This window comes from Micromys minutus (genome assembly GCF_963924665.1).
Source record: "Micromys minutus genome assembly, chromosome: 10".
Taxonomy (NCBI): Eukaryota; Metazoa; Chordata; class Mammalia; order Rodentia; family Muridae; genus Micromys; species Micromys minutus.
The window spans coordinates 19,532,814-19,554,194 of record NC_137979.1 but is presented as its reverse complement, the minus strand read 5'-3'; the positions used below and the strand labels follow the sequence as shown (position 1 = coordinate 19,554,194).

The 21,381-nt window shown below is 46.8% G+C and overlaps 2 protein-coding genes across 2 annotated transcripts in view; one reads left to right on the top strand and one right to left on the bottom strand.

Annotated features, from left to right (window-relative positions):
• GLP2R (glucagon like peptide 2 receptor) overlaps positions 1 to 6,427 on the top strand; it is a gene marked incomplete at both ends in the record, with an annotated part of 57,589 nt that extends 51,162 nt beyond the window's left edge. The window contains 2 exons of the mRNA XM_080922831.1: positions 3,782 to 3,823; positions 6,104 to 6,427. Coding sequence (XP_080778957.1) covers positions 3,782 to 3,823; positions 6,104 to 6,427 — 366 coding nt within the window. The remainder of the gene's footprint in view (positions 1 to 3,781; positions 3,824 to 6,103) is intronic.
• A 6,482-nt stretch (positions 6,428 to 12,909) lies between these two features.
• RCVRN (recoverin) lies at positions 12,910 to 20,374 on the bottom strand (the record flags this gene model as incomplete). The annotated part of the gene is made up of 3 exons (XM_080922498.1): positions 12,910 to 13,025; positions 15,893 to 16,004; positions 19,994 to 20,374. The coding sequence occupies 3 exons, from the start codon at positions 20,372 to 20,374 to the stop codon at positions 12,910 to 12,912; spliced, it is 609 nt and encodes a 202-aa protein (XP_080778624.1).
• Positions 20,375 to 21,381: the final 1,007 nt, after the last annotated feature.

The window sequence follows — 21,381 nt, the reverse complement described above, 5'->3', positions numbered from 1 at the left end:
AAATCCTGCAGCTGCTTGGTGGCCTTTTGGCATACTGGTTAACATAAGCCCCAAATCACCTGAAAGCACACAGCCAAGGGAAGCTGAGAACGAGGCACTCATGTGGAGATCATGGGACCAAACGTCTAAAGAGGAAACTTCACTTAACAGACTCCTTAGGCCAAGAGGATGCTCTGGCCATTTGTGCAATAAAACACAAACTTCTTGGCTTAAAGCAGTAATTACTATTATTTTTGATGATTCTGTGTGTTAGACTGTTCAGGCTTCATAGGCACAGTCTTTTTGATAAGGTAATTCTGGCTGGACCTGCAAACATCTGAAGGTTCCATCAGACTGGGACACCCGACCTCAGTGGGTCATTCACATGACGACATGTTGATGTGACCTGTGGGTCAGGAGTTCAGCTAGAACCGTCGACTGGTGAGTTTCATTTCCTCTGTGTGTCTTGGGCATCTCACAATATAGCAGCTGGATTCTTGGAGTACCCCAAGAGCAAACGTTCCAGGAGGGAGCAAGCAGGAATCTGCATCTTCCAAAGGGAGAAGCTCCAAAGTAAATACCTACCTAGAGGGATTCTTTGCCAGTATTATGCTGACACAGTCACAGGGTCATCTTGGACTCAAGAGGAGGGAAAGCCAGATTCAGGTTTTAACGTGAGGAGCAGTGTTAGCCCATTTAATAAGGAGAAACGCTGGGGTTCTCTTTGGAGAAGGTCTGCCACAGTGGATCACCAGCCACCAGCAGAGGCTCTGCTCACCTGGCTGTGCTTCTGAGGAACATTAGGATTTACAGAGGCTCGGCAAAACATTCTGAACCAGGATGGTAACAGAAATTCCTTGACTGTAGACAGAGGCTCCACATATCTGACCAAACAGATAAGTAGGGGGGAGGGCAGATGTGGAGAGACATGTTTGGTGCCTTCTTGGTCGTCTTGGTGACTTTATGAAAGGAACCAGTGAGAGCAGTCAAAACAGCTCCCCCCTTGCTGCCTTGGGGTCCCCCTTCACTCTTCAAAGGTTTACTATGTGGAGAGCTTCAGCAGCCTCCCGTTTTCATCAGGTTGTTGGAGAGACTGCCACATGTTGGGAACACGTGAGAGCCATGTGTTCTGTGGGACCTGCTTTCTTCACACTTGCTTTATCTGGAGCAGGAGCCAGACTACAGGATGTTCTTAAACCGGTGAAGGGAAGACACATTTGTCATGTGAATCCTATTTTAGCTAGCTTGGTGAGGATTCTGGCACACCAAGAGCCAGCTCTTCCTATAGCGCATGCTCAGAGGTAATTATTACAGTTCCTCTGACCCCGCAACAAGCTGTGAACCTCCGACTCAGCTGCATCTGTGGAAAGGATCCGTTGTACAACCAAGCCTCCATTCAGCAGCAAAGCTACAGAATTCCTAGAAGAAAGGGGAACCCCACGTTTGTAGGCAGAATCTGAGCTGGGAGGATCATGGCATTATTCAGAAGGGACATGTTGGCAAAGGTGAGTATAAAGAAGACCAGAGACAACTTTCTCCCAGGGTTGTATTCTATTAGCGGCCATCAAAAGTTACAGGAAAGCCGGGCATCGTGGTGCGTATCTGTAATCTCAGGATACAAAATACTGAGGTAGGAGTTTTCAACCACTTGAGCTATATTGTGAGACCACGTCTTAAATAGACACAGACAGACAGTGTGACTTTTCAGTTGGAGATGTGCCTTTCTTGTGGGGTGTGGCATTTTGAGAATCTTCCTTAAAACCCTCAAATGCTCAAGGCCCACATGTATCTGTTCCAATATGTCAAACACACAGTGCATACTCCACGGATCTTTACATCGGTTAGGGAAAGCCAAGACATGTGTTCTCAGTAGTTATGAAAATAATAAAGCGTAAGACATGTCACCACACTTTAGAAGTAGTCAAATTAGGTAGAAATGTGTGCAGAGAGCATCCCAGGAAACAGACCGTGTGAACAAATGAGCTGTGGTACGGCTGGGTATTCCACACCCTTTGCTTAGACCCCTGCTCAAACATGCTGAATGGCATCTACCCAGCTGTCATGTTTTAATGGAACAATGTCACATGATTTCTGAGGCTAGATCACTGAAAGAAGTACAGCTTCTGCCTGGCTTACCCTCTTTGGGAAAGTCAGGTCCCTTGAGCAACTCTCTAGACAGTGAACTGAGACCTACTGCCTTCAAGCTAAGTAAATCTGAACACGAATGGAGATTCTGAACATAAACACCTTTGCCTGGGACATTTTCTGCAAGACTGTTTGAACGTTACTTGATAAATAAGCTTTGTTACATGAAGAGGACATCTTTGTTTCTATGACCGTGACTGTGTTTTTCTGTGAGATCTGGAAATTTCTGAGGTGTGGTCCAAATTTTCATATCACAATATGGGAGCTGAAGAGACAGCTCAGCAGTTAAGAGTGTTATTTGCCATCGAGAGGACCTGAATTTGGTTCCTAACATCTACATCAAAGCTCAGAACAGCCTGTAACTCAACATATAGGGGGTCCAACATCTTCTTCTAGCCTCTGGAGGTACCTGACCACACGTTCAAACACACACACACACACACACACACACACACACACACAACTTTCTTTTAAAATGTTTTAAAAAGTAATGATTTGAAGGTGTGATCTACAACAATACAGTCAGAGTCTGCAGAGCAAATTCACCAGCCACATAAGCCCCAGCATTTCAAAGCTATATGTTAAGTGACTGTTGTGTGCAGAAATCCAAAGCAATAAGGATTTCTCATCATATGCATATCCTGTGGCTGGGAGGGGGGGGGTCCTGGCAGTCTCTCACTGGATATTTTGGCTTACCATCACCAGAGTGGCTGGGATATAGTGACTGAGAGAAAAAAATGGGGCACAAGATGCAGCCAGCACCACAGAGACCCAGAGCCCAGATCACTTCAGACCGTCCATGCTTAGGAGAGTTTATTTTGTGCTAAGTGAGATGAGAAACCAATGGTGGGAGATAATCTTTCATTTCCAAAAATTAGTTAGACAAGAGCAAAGGGTGTTTATTAAGTTGCATAAATAAAAAATTCAGGACCAGCCATAACTGGATGCCAGTCCACTGGCAATCTGTCTCTTACCATCACTAGTCTTGGTGGTTGGCTTTATGCCCAGGAGGCCTTTCTCTCTGGATCATGAGAAGATGCCAGCACTATCTCTGAGTTTACACTGTTCATAATTATAATTATTACAGCAGATGCAGAGGGGAACAGCACAATCTCTCTTTCCTAGTAAAAAGAGCTCTGATTGGCTTTGCCTATGCCACAGAGCCTGTTTGGGACAATTATTACAGGGATGATCATCCTAAAACACGAGGACCTCATGATCGACAGCTACAGCAGAGACTCAGGGAGTAAGGTAGGGAAAGAAGTTAGCAGCACTTGGGAGGACAGGGGCAGGCAGATCTCTATGAGATCAAGACCAGCCAGAACCACATAGTGAGACTATACTAAAGAAAAGAGGAGGAAAATAGTGAATTAGTGACCACCATAGAAAAGTGAAAACAGGACCATGGCCTCCCCTGTATTTGTCCCATTGAATGAATGACCCAGGGTCTTGGGAGACCAGTTATCATGGACCTAAGTGTACCCACCAGCATCCAGGAGGCCACCTATATGTATAGTGTATGTCAGATAATAAGAGACACCAACCAGCATGACCTACTCCATTCTGTGTAAGCGCCACATGAATACCTCTTTTCGGGGATCCTCAGATACTTCCTCCACTAAATAAGAGTTCATATTATGTTTTCCTTTTGTTCCAGGGATTTCTGGTGGCCTTGCAGTATGGCTTTGCCAATGGAGAGGTATGTTTTCTATGTTGCCACTTAGCTTCTGGTGATGTGGGAATTACAGTTCTATGTTCCTTACAGGGATTTGCTTGTGTGATTGGATGGCTCTTATTGGCATGTATTGGGACAACATCTTGTTGTAAGCATCCATTAGGGAGAACAGGAGGCAGATTAAACTCATGGGAAAAGATGTTGGGAAGAGTGTGTGAGAATCTCAGAGCCCAGCCCTTGGTCTGTTGGCGACATAGTAAGATTAAAATGTGGTGGAGGAGACAGAATGTACTTTAGGGTCTAAAGGTCTGCAACCCAAACATTGACTGACTGCTTAGAAGCTCAGTGGCTTAGTCATTAATCGTCAGTCGTCTCATCTGAAAAATGTGAATAACAGATGCTCTGGGCATGCTCAGCACAACGGAAACACTGAGAACTTATGCTTTTATTTTCATATTTAACTTTTATTGCATTTCTGTTTTCGCTGTGTGCTATTCGGCTTTTGCCACTATAACAGACACCTGAGGCAAACAATTTACAATGAAGGAAAGGCTTATGTGGCTCGTGAATTCAGAGGTTTCAGTCAATGGTTGGTTGCCTGACCATCTTGCCTTTAGGTCTGTGGTAAGACAGTTTATAATGATGGGGGCGCATAGTGAAGTGAGTGAGAGAGGGAAGCCAGGCAGGAAGGGCAGAGGAAGAAAGGAAGGAAGGAGAGAAGGAAGAAGGAAGGGAGGATGGATGTATGGAAGAGCAAAAGAAAGGAAGGAAGGAAGGAAGGAAGGAAGGAAGGAAGGAAAAGGAGAGAGTTGGGAGAGAGAGAGAGAATGAGCTCAAATTTCAATATTCTCTGCAGGAATAGCTCCTCTCCAATAATGTAACTTCCTTCCATTAGGCCTCATGCCTTAAAGGTCCTACCACCTCCAAAGAGGGCCAAGGGCTGGAGACTAAAGCTTCCAGTGCAAGCGCCTTATTCAAAGTATAGCATCTGGGGAAAGGTGTAAAGGGGCCAGCAGCAGAAACCATGATGGTGTTTTCAGGAGTCAGTGGCTTCTCAGCTTTCTTTTCTCCTCTTCATCCTCCACTCCAGGGGCTGTCTCCTCTAGTAGAACAGGACCCTGTCAGCAGCAAACCCTGCTTCTGCTTGGCTCATGACTGTTTCTGTGTCTCCACAGGGAGATAAATGCTATGCAAAGGCTCCTCCTAAACCCTTTATCTCGAGTTTCTAGTCCCATCAAAAGGCGGAAGGGAAAATGGTGGTGGAAGACTGTAAACTGCTTTTAAATCTAAGGTTAAGCAATGTTTCATTCTATGCAATAAATATTCCGATAAGCAAAGGAGAGGGGGTTGTTTTTATAGAAACAAACTGAATGAGGAAAACAGAAATTAAGAAGAAAAGTGGTTGTTCCTAAGTGATTTTGTTTCTGTAAGACAGTGTGCTGATTAGGGTTTCTATTGCTGCAATGAACCCACGATAAAAAAGCAAGTTGGAGTGGAAAGGGTTTGTTTATCTCCCATTTCCATATCATCAAAGCCAATCAGGACAGAAACTTAAACAGGGCAGGGCTGGAGGCAGGAGCTGAGGCAGAGGCTATGAAGGGTGCTGCTTCCTGGCTTACTTCACATGGTTTTCTCAGCCTGCTTTCTTTTAGAACCCAGGATCACCGGCCCAGGGGTGGCCCCACCTATAACAGTCTAGACCTCCTTCTTCAATCATTACTTAAGAAAATGCCCCACAGGCTTACCTATAGCTTGAACCTATGGAGACATTTTCTTAACTGAGGTTCTCTCCTCTCAGATAACTTTGACTTGTGTCAAGTTGACATAAAATTATCCAGCACAGACAGGGACAGGGATTTATTCAGAGAAGTGCCCAGTGATCATGAGATCACTCCAGGTGACGTCTTTATAGAAGGGTTAAAGTAGAGGGACTTCCATTACTGTATAAGCTGAAACTGGCCTCTTTGGGAAATTTGGCAACACTTTTAGTTTATTTTTGGTAGGATAGAAACTTAGTGTGGGTGACTCCATTTTGATTTCCAGTGCAGGAACTTAGACCAAGAATATGCACAACCTCCTCCAATGCTTCTTTAATTGTCTTTACGACGCCATCCTATTGCTTCTGTCTTAAGGTACCTTCAGCATTTGTTGGGTTCTGTATCTTGCTCGCTTTTGCTCTGCTCCACCATCTAAAAGGTAGATTTCTCCAAGATCGCTCCCCAGTAGCCACCCAGTAAACACCTGCTAAAGGAATATGTGAACAATGACTCCAAGATGCTGACCCACCTTTATCTCACCTGTCAGGTGAAGGCGGAACTGCGCAAGTCATGGGGCCGCTTCCTGTTAGCTCGCCACTGGGGCTGCAGAGCCTGTGTCCTGGGGAAGAGCTTCCAGTTCCTGGGGAAATGTCCCAAGAAGCTGTCAGAGGGAGATGGTGCTGAGACCCTCCAGAAGCTGCAGTCCTCATGCAGCTCACGCATGACCTCTGGGACCCTGGGAGATCTCGGGGCACAGCCTCACAGGGGCCGTGGAGCTTGGCCCCGGGGAAGCAGCCTGTCTGAGAGCAGCGAGGGAGACTTCACTCTGGCCAATACTATGGAGGAGATTCTGGAAGAGAGCGAGATCTAAGGCAGGGTCCAGCACCCCAGCTTGGCAGCTGAGGATCCATAGGAAAGATGTTGCTGAGCCCAGGGTCTTCTTCCTATTCACTATCCCCATTTTGATGTGAAGTCTTTCCTGGGTCATCAAGCTCCGTTATCAATGAGTCTGTGTAATGCTCACAGTCCCTCATGCCCTTGTCACCCTACCCGCCTCCCCTGCCCATGTGTATTTTTCAGAATGTCTACTGGCTTGGGGGGGGGCTTGCCATAAATTCAAGTTAGTGGAGCCCACCATGAAGAAAAGCCATTTATTAGAAAGTGTCCAGTTAGTATGTCCTTCCCATTCATGACGCATGGCTTCCTTCCAGAGATGGGAGTAGGGTGCACTGGAACCCCACAGGAAAACATTAAAGTGTCAAGTTCTAGGGAACCGTAGCCAGTATTCTAAGAGAGCAAATCTGAGATGAGGACAAAGAATTGGAAGCGTTGGACAAACATTCAGGGAAACTCCTCGCCTTTGGCAAAACCTAGGCAGGATGGGAGCAGCAGCTACTCTGTCATTGCTGCTCACCTGGGACATACCACTCTTCTTGGACAGAGTGTGACCCCATGTTGTTCCCCAGATCCTCTCCTCCCCAGATCTCTTCCTCTCCTGTCAAGTCTTATCTCCCTTTCTCCATCTCAGTTTTGTTTGGGGTTGACAGAAGTTTGAATGTCAAGACACTGTATAACATTAGTTTCTGGCCTCAGGGCTGTGGCCAAGTACCTGACCAGTACCAATTTAAGGGAGGAACTGCCACATGGGCTCAAGGTTTGAGAATACAGTCCATTGAGGTGGGGAAGGCAGTCCTAGAAGGGCTGTAGTATCATGAGGTGGCTCATGAGGTGACTGTTGTGGGCATGAGCTGGTTGGTTTTTGTCAATCTGACACAAACCTAAACATCTCTGGGAAGAGGGACTCTTAACTGAAGACTTTTTTTCATCATGTTGTCCTGTAGGCTGGTCTGTAGAAGCATTTTCTTGATTAATGATTAATGTGGAAGAGCCCAGCCTGCTATGGGCCTATGGGCGGCACCATCCCCTAGCAGGTGGTCCTAGGTTGAGTAAGAAAGCAGACTGAGCCAGGATGAACAAGCCAGTAAGAAACACTCTTCCATAATTCCTGCCTCTGCTCCTCCTGGAGTTCATACTGACTTTACTCAATGATTGGAATGTGATGTGGAAGTGTAAACCAGATTAACCTTTTCCTCTCCAACTTGTTTTTCAGTTGTGATGTTTATCATGGCAAAATAAAGCTGGCTAGAACAGCAATTGGTGCTGGAGAGTGAGATACTGCTGTGACAAGCCTGACTATAGAAGTGTTTGGAACCTCAGGCTAGAAAAGCCTCTGAGTGCTCAAAGCTTAGTGGGTTTTACTATGAAAGCTGAACAATTAGAGTGTTGAGGGAAACACAGTCAATGAAGGCCTGGCTTGTGGATTTTCAGGGGGAAGCAAAGACTTTCTCTGGGTTGTTTGAGCTCCCCCCACCCATTTTCTTTGTCCAGTCTGTAGTTTCTGGTCAGCTGTGGCTGATGAATTCACTTAATAAGAGAGCGGTGTCATTGAGACAGAATCTTCTGGAAGGTGTTCCTCGGGATCAGAAGCTGTGGTCTGGTGGGGAGGCAGCCAGGTTGTGCATTAGGCTGGTGGCAAGCCTGGGCAAACCAGGAAGTCCGGCAGCAGATAAAGGCTGGTGCTCTGCTCTCCTCTGCTTTGCTCATCTGCTGGGAAGGTGCCACCCATGTTCTGGGTGGTCTTCTCTCCTTAGATAAGCCTCTCTGGAATGTTCTAAAGCACAATGAAAGGTGTGTCTCCTAGAGGATTCTAAATCTGACAGTGACGATCCACCACCACACCGTCCTTTCTTTGGCCTCAGATACTGGGAGCCTTTGGAATGTTGTCATTGGTCATTTCCTCTTCACCCAGGTTCCACCTGTCCTCCTGAACTCAGCCTCTACCAGTCCACTTGTTCTACATTCCTAGGATTAGGACTCCCCTTCCACACTGGGTTCACCACTGATCCTTTGATAGCCAGATTTCCTGCTCCAGGAGGCTAATCCATTCTTCATCCTACATCAGTCCTGAAAGCCCAGGCAAGGGAATAAGATCCTGTCTGAGCGTGGACTTGCTGAGGGTCACGAGAGAAGCCCAGAGCTCACTGGGCCTTCGTGTCAATGGTGAATAAGCTGGATTTGATCTGACCTACAGAGACTGAGGAGGAACAACCAGCCAAGGCCAGGCTTAATCACAGAAGTCACAAGACAAGAGGTTGCAAGGTGACTGAGGGAGGAGCTGTTTGTGGAAGTATTGTATAGATGGCAAGGCTGTTTTTTTAGTGGGCAAGGTGTATGTGTCCATGGTTGGGTATGTTGTCTGGGTGAAGTATGTGTTCGTGGTTGGGTGTGTTGCTTGGGTGGGGTATGTGTCCATGGTGGGGTATGTTGCTTTGGTGGGGTATGTGTCCATGGTGGGGTATGTTGCTGTTGACAGAAATATTGCCTTGATACTTCTCAAGTTCAGCAAATGAAACTTAGGGCATTTCATTATATGTGAAATTCTGACAATACCCATGAATAATCTCCTTATGTAAGTTTATCCCATGATAGACTTTATCTGGAATTTGAGTCTGATTGTACATTGTGTCTTACCTGACTGTTGTCTTCATAAGGAAACTTGAAGGCAAGGCCAGGACAAGGGTAAGCCACAAAAGTGGTCAGTCACCCCTGATAATCTCAGTAATAAAATAAGTTGTAACTTAATGCAATATTTAAGAAAAAAACAACCATAGTCCACAGGCCACTTCTAAGGATAGGGTGTTGGCACCAGGACAGGGATGAATGTGCAGTAGGTGAAGTCCCAGAATGCCAACATAGGTTCTACCTATGACCTTGTCTTCAATGCTGATTGTATCTTATCTGTGATTTTAGTGTTGAATAATTGCACTAAATATTATTCATTAAAACAGTATTCGTCCTGATTATGAAGCTTTTTTTTTGGTGTCTCTTTATGTTTTATGCCATCCCCAGCTGGGCAGGAACAGAAGCAAAGACATTAAGCAAGTGCATAATGAAGCAAGGGCTTTGGGTATCTAGATCTCCAGAATTTATATTAAAATACATGCCTCTCTCCTTTTTGCAAATGCCATTGCCCTGTCATTGGGCAGGCAGCTCCAAGACTGATGGGGACACCTTGCTTCCCTGACACGTGCCCAGCTCAGGACTGGTGTGGAAAAGTGACTTCTCACATTGGCTGAGAGAGGGTTAAAGTACCTCTGAGGAGCATCAGATGTTGCCTAGAGCAAGCTACCTGAGATCTTACCAGGAAGAGGGAAAGGTTTTCCTAATGCATTTGTAAATGTCTTCCCTCCACCTCCTCTTGCAAATGGGATTATCCGCCCACAATCACAATGCCTGATCTTGCTGTGCTACTGATTAAAACAAGTTTATTGAAGTTGCTTTCCCGCTGGCCTTTCCTTGTTTCTTATTGAGCTGGAAGTCTCCCACCTGCCTGGGGGAACCTCTTGCACTGTTCTTGAACAGAAGTGGGAAGAAAGTGTGTGGTCCTTTTTTGAATGGGCCAGAAAGCAGAGGTCAGATGTCATTTTTCTAAGCTAGTCCTTAAATCTCTCGGTGTGCTTGTTGCCCCACTGGTCTAGGCTGCTGCTCACAGTCTTTCTGGAACTGGGTGATGAAACCGGGCCTTATACATTCTAAGCAAATGCTGTACCTCTGGTTTCCATCCCCAACCCTTGCCCAACAACCCCAAATTTTAATTTGTTTTAAAGACAGTCTTGCTATGTAGCTAAAATTGGCCTGAAGCTCAGTATGTAGTCACTGTGGCCTTGAACTTACAAATCTTCTTCCTCAACCTCCTGAGGGCTGGGAGTACTACCATGTGCTACCACTTCCTGTCTGGAAAACTTTTTAAACAGAGTAATGGCTGAATCTGAATCCACATATTCTGATTGACTACGAATTGTTCAGAAGCAGGAATCCAGGCATGGTAGGATCCGATTGTAGATATTCTGAATGAATACTCCCAAGTCTGGAAGCAAGAACCTAGACATCTATTTCCATCTATAGAAGCAGTATTCACAGAGGCCATAAGTGGGAACACCTACAAATCCATCACCCCCTGGATCCATGGATAAAGTCTAAGTCTGAAGAGAAAAGTGGAGTTATAGACTAATCTAGAAAAGCTACTTCTTGTGATAAATGTCATTTCCACCATGGAGTTATTCTAACAGATGATCCCACAGAAGACTTTGCAGCACACCGAGAGTCCTATAACCATATCTGTAGTGGGAAATCTGGGGGTGAAGAGTGGCACCAGGCACTGAGGGACTTATTGGTGAATCTGGAGGAGACAGGAAGACTTTATGATTAGGCAGCCTGTTCTTTTAGACCCAAGTGGTAGTGATATCCAGACCTCAGATAGAAATAAGTTCCAACGTCATACTCCACCAGGAGTCCTAATTAAGGAAGAAATAAAAAGAGGCCTGGAGGGAGTGGCTAGATCACATGAACTAGACTAAATGCCCCCTTTCCCTCCCTGCACTAGCTCGGAGGTAGCCCACCATCTCATCTTAAACAGGTAATTCTTCCCAATAACTCCCTCATCCCTAAATTGCTCAGGCAGCGGTGCAGTGTGTTGTGGCTCTATTTCACTACAGATAGCAAACATTCCCAGGATTCATGCTGTCATTTTGAGGACCAAAACTCCTGGGAGCACCCTGACATCATCAGAGAGGCTCCTCAGTCCTATCCTCACTCCCTGGCCTCAGTGTTCTTACCTACATTTCAGCCACAGTAATACTTCCATTCCTAAAATAATACTTGCAGAGGGCCCCACGCCACACCTGACTCACAGAGAGCATCCAAATGCTTATTGTCCTGTTCTCTTTCTCACAAGAGCAGTATCTCTGGGATTATGGTTGGGACAACACTATGGATAAAGTGTGGGAGCTGAAAAGGATCACCCCAAACTCCAGCAAAGGAAGACACTCCAGCCTCCAGTTGTGTACTGGTGTACAGGGTCAGAGTATCCACATATTTTTTCATGACCTCATCTTGGAACTTGAAGATGGAGAACCAGTAGTCTTTCTACACAATGTGTCTGTGGTCTTAGAGAAGCCACCTGAGGCATTCTTAATTGTTCCCAGCCTTGGACTTCAAGAAAGTAATGTACCCTAGTACATGTCTGTGGCCCAGCCTCTGCTTATCAACTGGCTGGCCTTGAGCAAGCTCCTTCTATGACTTTATGTCTTCCATTTCCCCATCTTTACCACAAGGGCCTTGGGAGCAACTGTGGCTCATTCTTTACCACTTCTTCATCCAGGGGGGCAAGACTCCTGTTAATCCCCTGAAATCAATGCCACCCCCATGGTCTCCCATCTCAGTAGTTGGTACTACTATTTAGCCAACCACACAACCCACTGGCATCCTTGTTCTTCTCCTTTCTCATGTGGTGTCAGTCACAGGATATCACCCCCCATGCAGCTGTCCTTTCATTCCTCTGTCACCCCTGAACCCTGGCCACCACTGTCACCTCCTTGAACCCAGTCTTGCCTATGGGTCATATCCACCTTGCTAGAAACTTGCTTATAAAAACAGACCTTTCCTAACACTGGCAAAGGCGGGACATTTCAGAATCACATTTCTCCAGAAACAGAGATATCCCTTCCTGCTTCCAGGGCTGCATCAGCCACTCTGTCTGAGGTGCAAGCTTTTTCCCTTCCACCCATTTCCTGCTACAGTTGGCTGAGAATGGGTCTGAATGTATCATGTCGTTGGAAATATCTTCTCTGACCATTTCTGAGAAGCCAGTCCCTCTTGTATTACATATTCCCTCAGTACTCTGCGTGTCACCATGGTAACCTTGGTCCTGGTATCAAGCTTCATCAGCCTGGTGGAGAGGCTCATGCTTGTAATGCTAGTTCAAGGAAGACTTAAGCAGGAAGATTTTCCTGAGATCAGCTAAGGTCCCAAGGTAAGACTTTCTCTTGAAAAAAACAAACCAAAAGAAGCAAGATCCATCAGCTGCCCTCTGAACCTTTAGCTCCCAGGAGAGATCGACTCAGGGCCACATGCATCCCCTTCAGCATCCCAGCTGGCTTACAGTTGCACTCGTAACAAACTCCTTTTGCATTTATTGGAACCTGCTTACCCAGCAATTCCCAAAGGAGCTTAAAAGCAGGGCTGACATTTAGGACTCCTATGCCCTAAGCTTGGGATTATCACAGGGCTACCTGGGCAGGGGAAGGAGACAGGGAGTGTATGAAGGGTGAGAGGACACTGAAGACGAAGGGAGGCAGGAATTGTCCCGCTAAGGACCTTCAGTTGGCAGGGAGAGGTTTGGTTCCCCACCTCTCCAGACTCAGGGTGTGCATAGGCAGGCCGAATGTGTGCATGCTCACACACTGCAGGTGTTCGTGTGGGGGTGGGGGCGGGGTAATAGCTGAGCGGTTCCCATCACTGTTTCTTTTCCTTTATCCTCTCCTTCACTTTTTGAGGTTCAAACTGGATCAGCCGCAGGATTTCCTTATTAGCCAGGGTCCCCTCGATGAATTCTTTTTCTGTAAGTTTATCTGTGTAGTGGAGGAGAAGCATCAGTCAGGACTGGCTGTCTCAAGCTGCAAAATAAAAGGTGGTACCCAACCTCCACACCCAGTAAAACTGTTCAAAAATACTGAATACTCAGCATTCCCAGGGACCCACACTGCCCTCCCAGATACTACCCATCCTTCAAGACCCTTGATCCCCCCTCAAATCATTCAAAGACAGCCAAAGACTGGCCTCATAGAGGTCTCCCAGAACCCACTTGTACATTCCGTGCCTTCTGCTTGGGCAGGGCTCTGGCATTGCTTCTCGTCATGCATCGAAATCACCAACAATTATAAATACTTCTTTTAAATGCTTTTGTAATTGCCCCATATCTCTCTCGGAGACTAAGTGAGGCAAGCCCACAATACCAGTGCAGCAGTAGAAACTGTCCTCAAGGGAACGAGGAGAGGTCAGAGGACAGTGGCATGCCATGGGTAGCCTGGCTTACAGAAAAGGCTCTTGTGTGCCCACAGCACCCAGGCAACCTTGTGATACCAGGTGTGTGTGATACCAGCCTCTGTCCTCTGAGACTGCTTCCTGTGCTTGCAATCTCTTGTCGTTCAGTCTGTTCTATCTCATTTAGGAGAGAGAGAGTGAGTGAGAGAGAGAGAGAAATGGGGGGGAAGCCTCTGCCTTCAGCAATTGCTGTGTGTGTGCACATGTGTGTGTGCATGTGTGTGCGTGTGTGTGTGTGTGTGTGTGTGTGTGTGTGTGTGTGTGTGCGTGTGTGCTGTACCTTTCTTCTGTGTGCTTCATGCTACTGTTCTTGGGGTTACAAACATTGCAGAGGGAGGGGAGTAGCAGAAAAGAGAGTGAGACAAAGCTTGTCAGGAATCTCCAGGTCTTGCAGGAAGACATTTCAATATAGAAAGAAGTCTAGGATGAGACAGAACCTCTTTGTGGTCACCTCATGATTCTCGGCCTACAATGTGAATGCAGTGCCACAGAGTTGATTCTATATCCATCTGCCTTCAGACATCCCTAGTCTTCGTTGAGGTTGGGATCCAGGATACTTCTCTGCCTAAGTCTGGGTGGCGAAATTTGGAATTTAAAGTTCTCACTGCCTCACCAGCTTCACTCCAGCAGGAGTGACAGCCAGCCTTCTAACATGAGCAGCTTTCAGATTTACAAAACAAGGAGCAGAGAGAGTTTAACGCATGGGCAGACCTAGAGGGGATGGAGTGATTCAAAGGGAAGTGTCAGGAAGCCATCCTACACAGACAGCATCCATGAACTCAAGTGTTCAGGGGACAGGCACCAATAGGGCTGGGCACAAAATGGAGCGAGGGCAGTGCCTAGGTACAACGTGGAAGAAGTTATTCGTCTTCAAGGTCATGCAAGGGCACAGCTAGCACTTGAGGAAGAGTACCACTCTGCATCCTACCTTCAACCTGCTCCTGCCCGAGGGTCTTCCTCTGACGCCATTATTTGACTGTGGAGTAGGGACGGATCATTTCCACCTTTGTTTTGTATCCTGAGAAGAACGTGCCTCAGAGGGCACACAAGGGGCTAGCACGGGCCCCTCAGATGTGCATGAGCCACCTGTGTTGTATTTATGGAGACACTTTGGGTTTTAAATAACTCAGATGCAGACATCTCATAAAAAAAATAAAAGAAAATTATATAACATGGTACCAATAAGCTCAGTGTTTCCACAGGGAAAAATGCAAGAGCCCTTCAGGGCTGTTTACCAGTTCTTGTCTCCCTTCCACTCAAATTTATTATCCTAGCTCTATGTGGCTATGAAGCTGTAGGGCCTGTCTGGAACCAAGTCAGTCTGTCTCTGTTTCTCTGTGTCTGTCTGCCCGTCTTCCCGCTATGTGTGTGTGTTGTGTATGTATGAAACCAACTCTTATTCTATATCCTTCCAGTACAGGCTCTCTCTCTCTCTCTCTCTCTCTCTCTCTCTCTCTCTCTCTCTCTCTCTCTCTCTCTCTCTGTGTGTGTGTGTGTGTGTGTGTGTGTGTGTGTGTGTGTGTCTGTGTCTGTGTGTTTCCACATTGTGGAATTCATCCTTCTCTCAAGTTCCAGAGACTGCTTCCAGACAGCCTCGAAGTAAATCAGGGACATCCCGAGGCCCAGTGAGATATCCATGAACTTTGCCAGCACTGTCTTGGCACAGCCTAGGACTCTTTTTACCAGTTCTTCCTCTCTGTCTTGATTTCCTAATTGGGGCCAGGTCCCCATGACGTGGACTTTCCCAGATCCTTGATTTCTTCCCAGTTTCCCTGGTGGCTGTCTTCCCAGGAAATGTCTAACAACGTAATAGAATCGAATTCCGTTTGGGTGTGGTTATGGGTCATTGAAACCCATTTTCTAGATAGTTGTGAGGTCTCTTTTAGGTAAGGTGCCACGTTCTCTTGCACTCCCCTGTGCAGGGAGCATCTGGAGAGCAAGCAGGCTGAGGAGAGGAATGGCTGCACTTCTCTAAAGTTGCCGTTGTATACGCATGACCAGTGAGCCTGCAGTCTTTGCATTAGAGGCCCTTCATTCCGGGTTAAAAGCTGTCAAAACTGACACCCTAATACTCATGATGCTGAGGCAGGAGGATCACTAGTTTAGCACCAACCTTGGAATCAGTGTTTTCCTTCCTCCTGCCCAACCCTAGGCAGTGGTGAGTTTTGTGAGTAACAGAGGTATGTGGATGCCCTTATCACTAGCATCACTTGGAGGGTGATGTGCCTGGCTAACCCTTGCTCCTGACCTTTGAAGACAACTAGGACAAAGGGTGGTGACAAGAAGTGTCCCCCAGTTCTGCCTGGGCCCTGTGACTCACACAAGGGAATCCTGCTGGGGCCTCCAGGAAACAGCAGATGCTGTAAAATCAGAGGCAATGAAGACAGGAACTCACCATCATCTTTCTTTCCAAAGAATGCCCAGATCTTCTCAGCCCGCTTTTCTGGGGTATTTTCATCGTCTGGGAGGTGTTTCACATCCTCTGGCTTGATCATTTTGAAAATAGCCTGTAGCAGACCAGGGGAAAGACCTCAGCACGAGGAGTAGTGAGGGCTTGGTGGCCCTGAGACATCCGAGTTTCACACAATACACAAAAATCTACCAGAAATGGATTAAAGACTCAGTTTTCTGCCACAAACTGTATAATTCCTAGAGGGAGCTAAACCTCATGACATCAACCGTGAAATGACTTTTGAGCTATTGGGATTACATTAAAACTTAAGAAGCTTCTACACAGCAGAGGATGCAACAAAGTAAGATGACCTTGGGATGGGAGAAAATATTTACAAGGATGATAAGGATTAATTTAATAAGGGATTAGTATCTAACACACCCAAAGAACACCTACAACGCAATGCTAAAATGATCAATGATGCTGAATGTGGTGACGCACACCTTTAATCCTAGCGCTTGGATAAGAAACGCAGCCTGGTCTACAGAGGGCCAGCCAGGATTATATAGTGAGACTCTATCTCAAACAAACAAACAACACAACAAAAACAACCACACACAAAACCAAACAGAACTATAAGTAACTGAATTAAAAACCAACATGGAACGAGACAGACTTTTCTTTACAAAGAAATTAAAATGGAAAACACAAGAAGAGAAGGGCCAGCAGATATTTGAAAAATGATCAACTTCATTAATCCTTAGGGAAATAGAAATTAAAACCATGGTGAGTTATTTTCTCATACCTGTTGGGACAGCTACTCTTGAAAAGAGATTGCTTTGTCTGTGTCTCTTGTCAGATGGGGCTGGGGATGAGGCTCAGTGCTAAAGCTCCAGCATGTACGGAGCCCAGCCTTGGTCTCCCACACACAACTACAAACACCCCATCTCAAACACAGAGACAAGAGGCAAGTGTTGGTGTGGATGTGTAGAAAAGGACGCCCCTGGTCATCATTGGGTTACCACATTATACTTTCTCGTTCTTGGGGCCCAAACAGCCTGCAGGATCAGGTGCCCTCTAAGGCAAGAAGGTTACAGCGCAGGTGCCTCCTGGAGCCCCAGATGCCCTGCTGAATTAAAATTTCCGGAAACAGGGTTTTGACATCATCAGCACCTTTGAGACCTTTGTCAGGGAAAGTGATTGTGGAAGAAAATTTGCATTTTCATGTAAAGTTTGAATTTTCTGAGTGGACAGAACAATTTTGTTTAGGGGGAAAAACCCCAAGAAATAGACATTTCCCAATAACAATCCACAGTAGCCCTGAGTTTGGAGTTTGGGGCCACGACCACAGACCCTGCCTCTCATAGGCTTGAGAGAATCAAGCAACAGCATTGGCTAGGTCTGTGAGCTGTCTCAGTTCTTCAGCAGGACTGGCTTATGATCATAAGGGCTAATGTCTATTGAAGACTCCCATTGCTTTTGTAAGCATTTTTTAAAAGACTAATTCAAAAGAATGGGAATCATTGGTCCCGTTTTACATACAACATACCAACTGAGAAACATCTAACTTGCCCGAAGTTGCCCACAACAGCAGAGGTTCTCACACAGGCACCTCGGTTCTAGAACCTACATCCTCGTATCAGACCCACATGTGCTTTTTCATCCTGAAAAACATAGTCTAGGCTGGGGAGGGGAGAGGAAGGTATGAACAGGACTTGCAGAAGTCTGTTTAGGACACAGAAAGCCTCTCAGGTGCCCTTTGTCTCATGGAGAAATCCAGAGAAAGGCTGAACTTTGGTCCCCTTCTCTCTCTAATCAAGAATAAAGCCAGAAGAAAATGCTCCTGATCCATGAAATCAGAGAAGTGAACAAGGAGGTTCCGACTTATCCTGATAAGCACACTTCTTGGATTCTACTGGCTCTGTAACACTAGGTCCAGCCAAGCTCAGTTAGGGCACTCAAAGCTGTAGATCCTTGGGTGTTAGGCAGGCTCAGGGTGTGAGTAAGTACATTGACGTGAGGTCCGGGGATGCTGCAGTCTGTGACCAAGGGCCCCACCTCCCTGGAGACTCAAGGGCATTACAAAAGCATAGTAATGTCTGTGAAATTAGCTTGGACTTCCAGAAGGTCAACAGCCATAAGAAGTGCTATTGCCCACTGGTGCTAGGACAAAAAGGACATTAACTCTGCTAGGTCAGGGCGGCAGCTTTACAGACAGCACACAAATCCCCAGAAATGAAAGGAATTAAAGTGCAGATAACTCCCAGAATTCCTCTTTCCTGGTCCATTGACACCATGTCCAGGCACGATGGCGAAATGCTGGCAGCGACTGGCTGGCTGTTGCTCCTCCCTTCCAACAGAGGGCTGGTTGGTGGGTGGGTGGGAGGGAATCAAGCCTTCAGGGTTCTGGGAAAGGCCATAGAAACTGGCAAAGCCTCATCCCGGACTCAGGGAGGTTATATGCATTTCCCACGGTCACATAATGAGTTGGTGTCAGAGCTGGTGCAAGAACTCATCATTTTTCAACTTCCAGATTGATGATCTCACAATGAACTTATGACTTGGCCACTAGCAAAGTCTCATACACTTTGCTCAGCTTTAATCTCTCCTCTCTATCTCCTCTCCCTGATCATTTCCTTCCCCCATCCCAGAAGAGCATCAACCTAGCCCCTCTTTAGATGGCTTTAAACTGGTCCTCAACCCAGGCCAAACGGGGCCCCCAAAACTAACCCAGAGGAGGTTGCTTCGCAGGCTTTACCCCACAGACAGGGAGAGTACCACTTGTTGGCTCCTATTCCAGGGATGACCTAGTGTGTCCCCAGCTTCAGGCTTTGCTATCATGTTTGTGGTTTGTCCTAATAAGGGGGGGAAGAATCCTGCAAGTAAAAGCGTGGTTACAAATGCACTAAGAATTAGAGGAGATATGAATAACGGTATTCCTTCTAACAGGAATGGAATTCGAAAAATAAAGCCACTGACAGGGACAGGAGGAGTCAGAAGACAGTGGCTGTAAGTGGTTTAACGTGGGGAAATTGAAGTTCTCTAATGTCTAAAGTGATGGGAACGCCTGTAAAATTAAGTGACCTTATGGCATTTTCATAGGGTAGACTTTTAAGGACTCTTCAAAGCCCTTTTGACCTGGCTGTGGTAGTTTGCACCTGCAATCCCAGCATGTGGAGAGAGAGAGGCAAGAAGGCTGGGAACCTGACATCTGAGCTGCACAGGGAGACTGCCGGGAAAACTCGCCTCTGAAGAAATTTGTGATGACACAGAAAATATTCATGATAAACGAGTATCAGGAAAAGCATGGGAAAAAATCACATGTTAGTATGTTAGGGTTCCAGATTTGTCTTAAACCTCGGGAAAGGCATGGGGCAACATACAGAACATACATTGGTTACACACTTTAGTTTTAGCCTGCAACATTACTTTTCTTTTGGGTCAACTCTAAATTCCACAGACTACTTATATATTAGATGAAAAACAAAACTATTCGTGAGACACCAAAACACCCAGAACTATGGTAGACAGAAAGGAGGGAAGCAGAAGAGTCATCTTTAAAGTCCAGGATGGTAGTGAGTCCTGAGGAACGCCTATGGGTCCACCATACCAAGATTCGGAAGTGAAAGCAATCAGGACCCGAATCTAGATTCTGTGTCCCCACTGTGGTCTCTTTCTGCTTTTTAACTGAGACATATGTGTTTTACTATTGTGGAATTAGAGTGCATGTTGCTGAAAAAAACCTGAAGATCTTAATGGAAAAAAAAAAGGGGGGGGGAATGTGGGAGAGAAGAGAGGAAGGGAAGAAGAGTGGAAGGAGAAAGACAACAAAGGAGGCAGGAAGGAATGGGGATTGGGAGAGGATGAAGGAGGAAAGAAGGAAGAGAAGGAAGTTTTAAATGGTATTCGCTATAAAACATCCAAATTGTCCTTTGGGAAGCAGATGACGCTGTAGGGAGGTGCCTGCCCTCTATTCCTCTCAGTATGTTGGAAGCCCCCACGCCTTCTCTCTTAGCTCTTGGCCAGTCCCCACTCCACTGGGCTACACAGCATCTGCGGCCTCCCCACCACCCGCACAGGCAACAGGAACAGATACACACTGACCATGACGATCTCCAGCACTTCGTTCTTGCTGATGGCCCCATTGCCGTCTACGTCGTAGAGCGAGAAGGCCCACTCGAGCTTCTGCGTGGGCTTGCCCGCCGTGGTCATGTGCAGAGCGATCACATACTCCTTGAAGTCCAGAGTACCATCGCTGTTGGCATCGAAGCTGCGGAACACGTGCTGCGCGTAGGCCTTGGGGTCGGAGTCTGGGAAGAACTTGGAATAGATACTTTCGAACTCCTGCCGCGTGATGCGGCCACTAGGGCACTCTTTCAGGAAAGACTGGTACCAGGCGCTCAACTCTTCCTCTGTGAACTTAGTGTTCAGTTGCAACTCCTCCAGGATCTCCTTGGACAGGGCCCCGCTCTTGCTGTTCCCCATGGTGAGGGAGAGTGGGCGCCACGGGGGGCGGGAAGGGACAAGTGTGGTCGCCTGGCTAAGAGGATGTGTGCTGCTGTGGGGTGGAGACCCAGGTGCTAATGGATTAGGGCGGGATTTGCAGCCAGTTCTGCCCAGTTCTGGGGGGGGGGGGGTTGATGGTGGAGGGTGGAGAGGCACGGAGCCCTCCTGAGATTAAATAAAGAGCCAAGAGCAGGCACTCACTTCTCCTGTACCCGCTGAGAAGAAAGGAACTCAAGCCCCTCCCCGTAAGAGCCACCCTGGTTCCTGTTTGTCTTCCCAGTCTGAGGGGTACCCATGGGGCCTTCTACTGCAGTGTTTTAGGGGCTGAGGGTCTAAAGGCAGCCCTGCCGCTTAACCTCTTTCTGCATGGGAGCTTCTCTAATCCTTCCCCCATTCACATTTGGGCCTAGACCTCACCTTTGCAACAACACCTTTTATTCACCACTCTGATGGCACCCTGCCTCACCTCTGCTGGTAAACCCCAAACTGTCTGCCACAGTGGAAGTGCCAGATAGGGAAGGACTGTGTTCTATGGAGTGTTAGCCTCATTGGCAGAAACAGGCTGGAGGAGGTGCTGAACACAGACACACAGACACAGATACACAGACACACAGACACACAGACACAGACACACAGACACACAGACACACAGACATACAGACACACAGACACACAGACACACAGACACACAGACACACAGACACAGACACACAGACACACAGACACAGACACACAGACACACAGACACACGGACACACAGACACACAGATACACAGACACACAGACACACAGACACAGACACACAGACACAGACACACAGACACACAGACACAGATACACAGACACAGATACACAGACACACAGACACACAGACATACAGACATACAGACACACAGACACACAGACACAGACACACAGACACACAGACACAGATACACAGACACAGACACACAGACACACAGACACACAGACATACAGACACACAG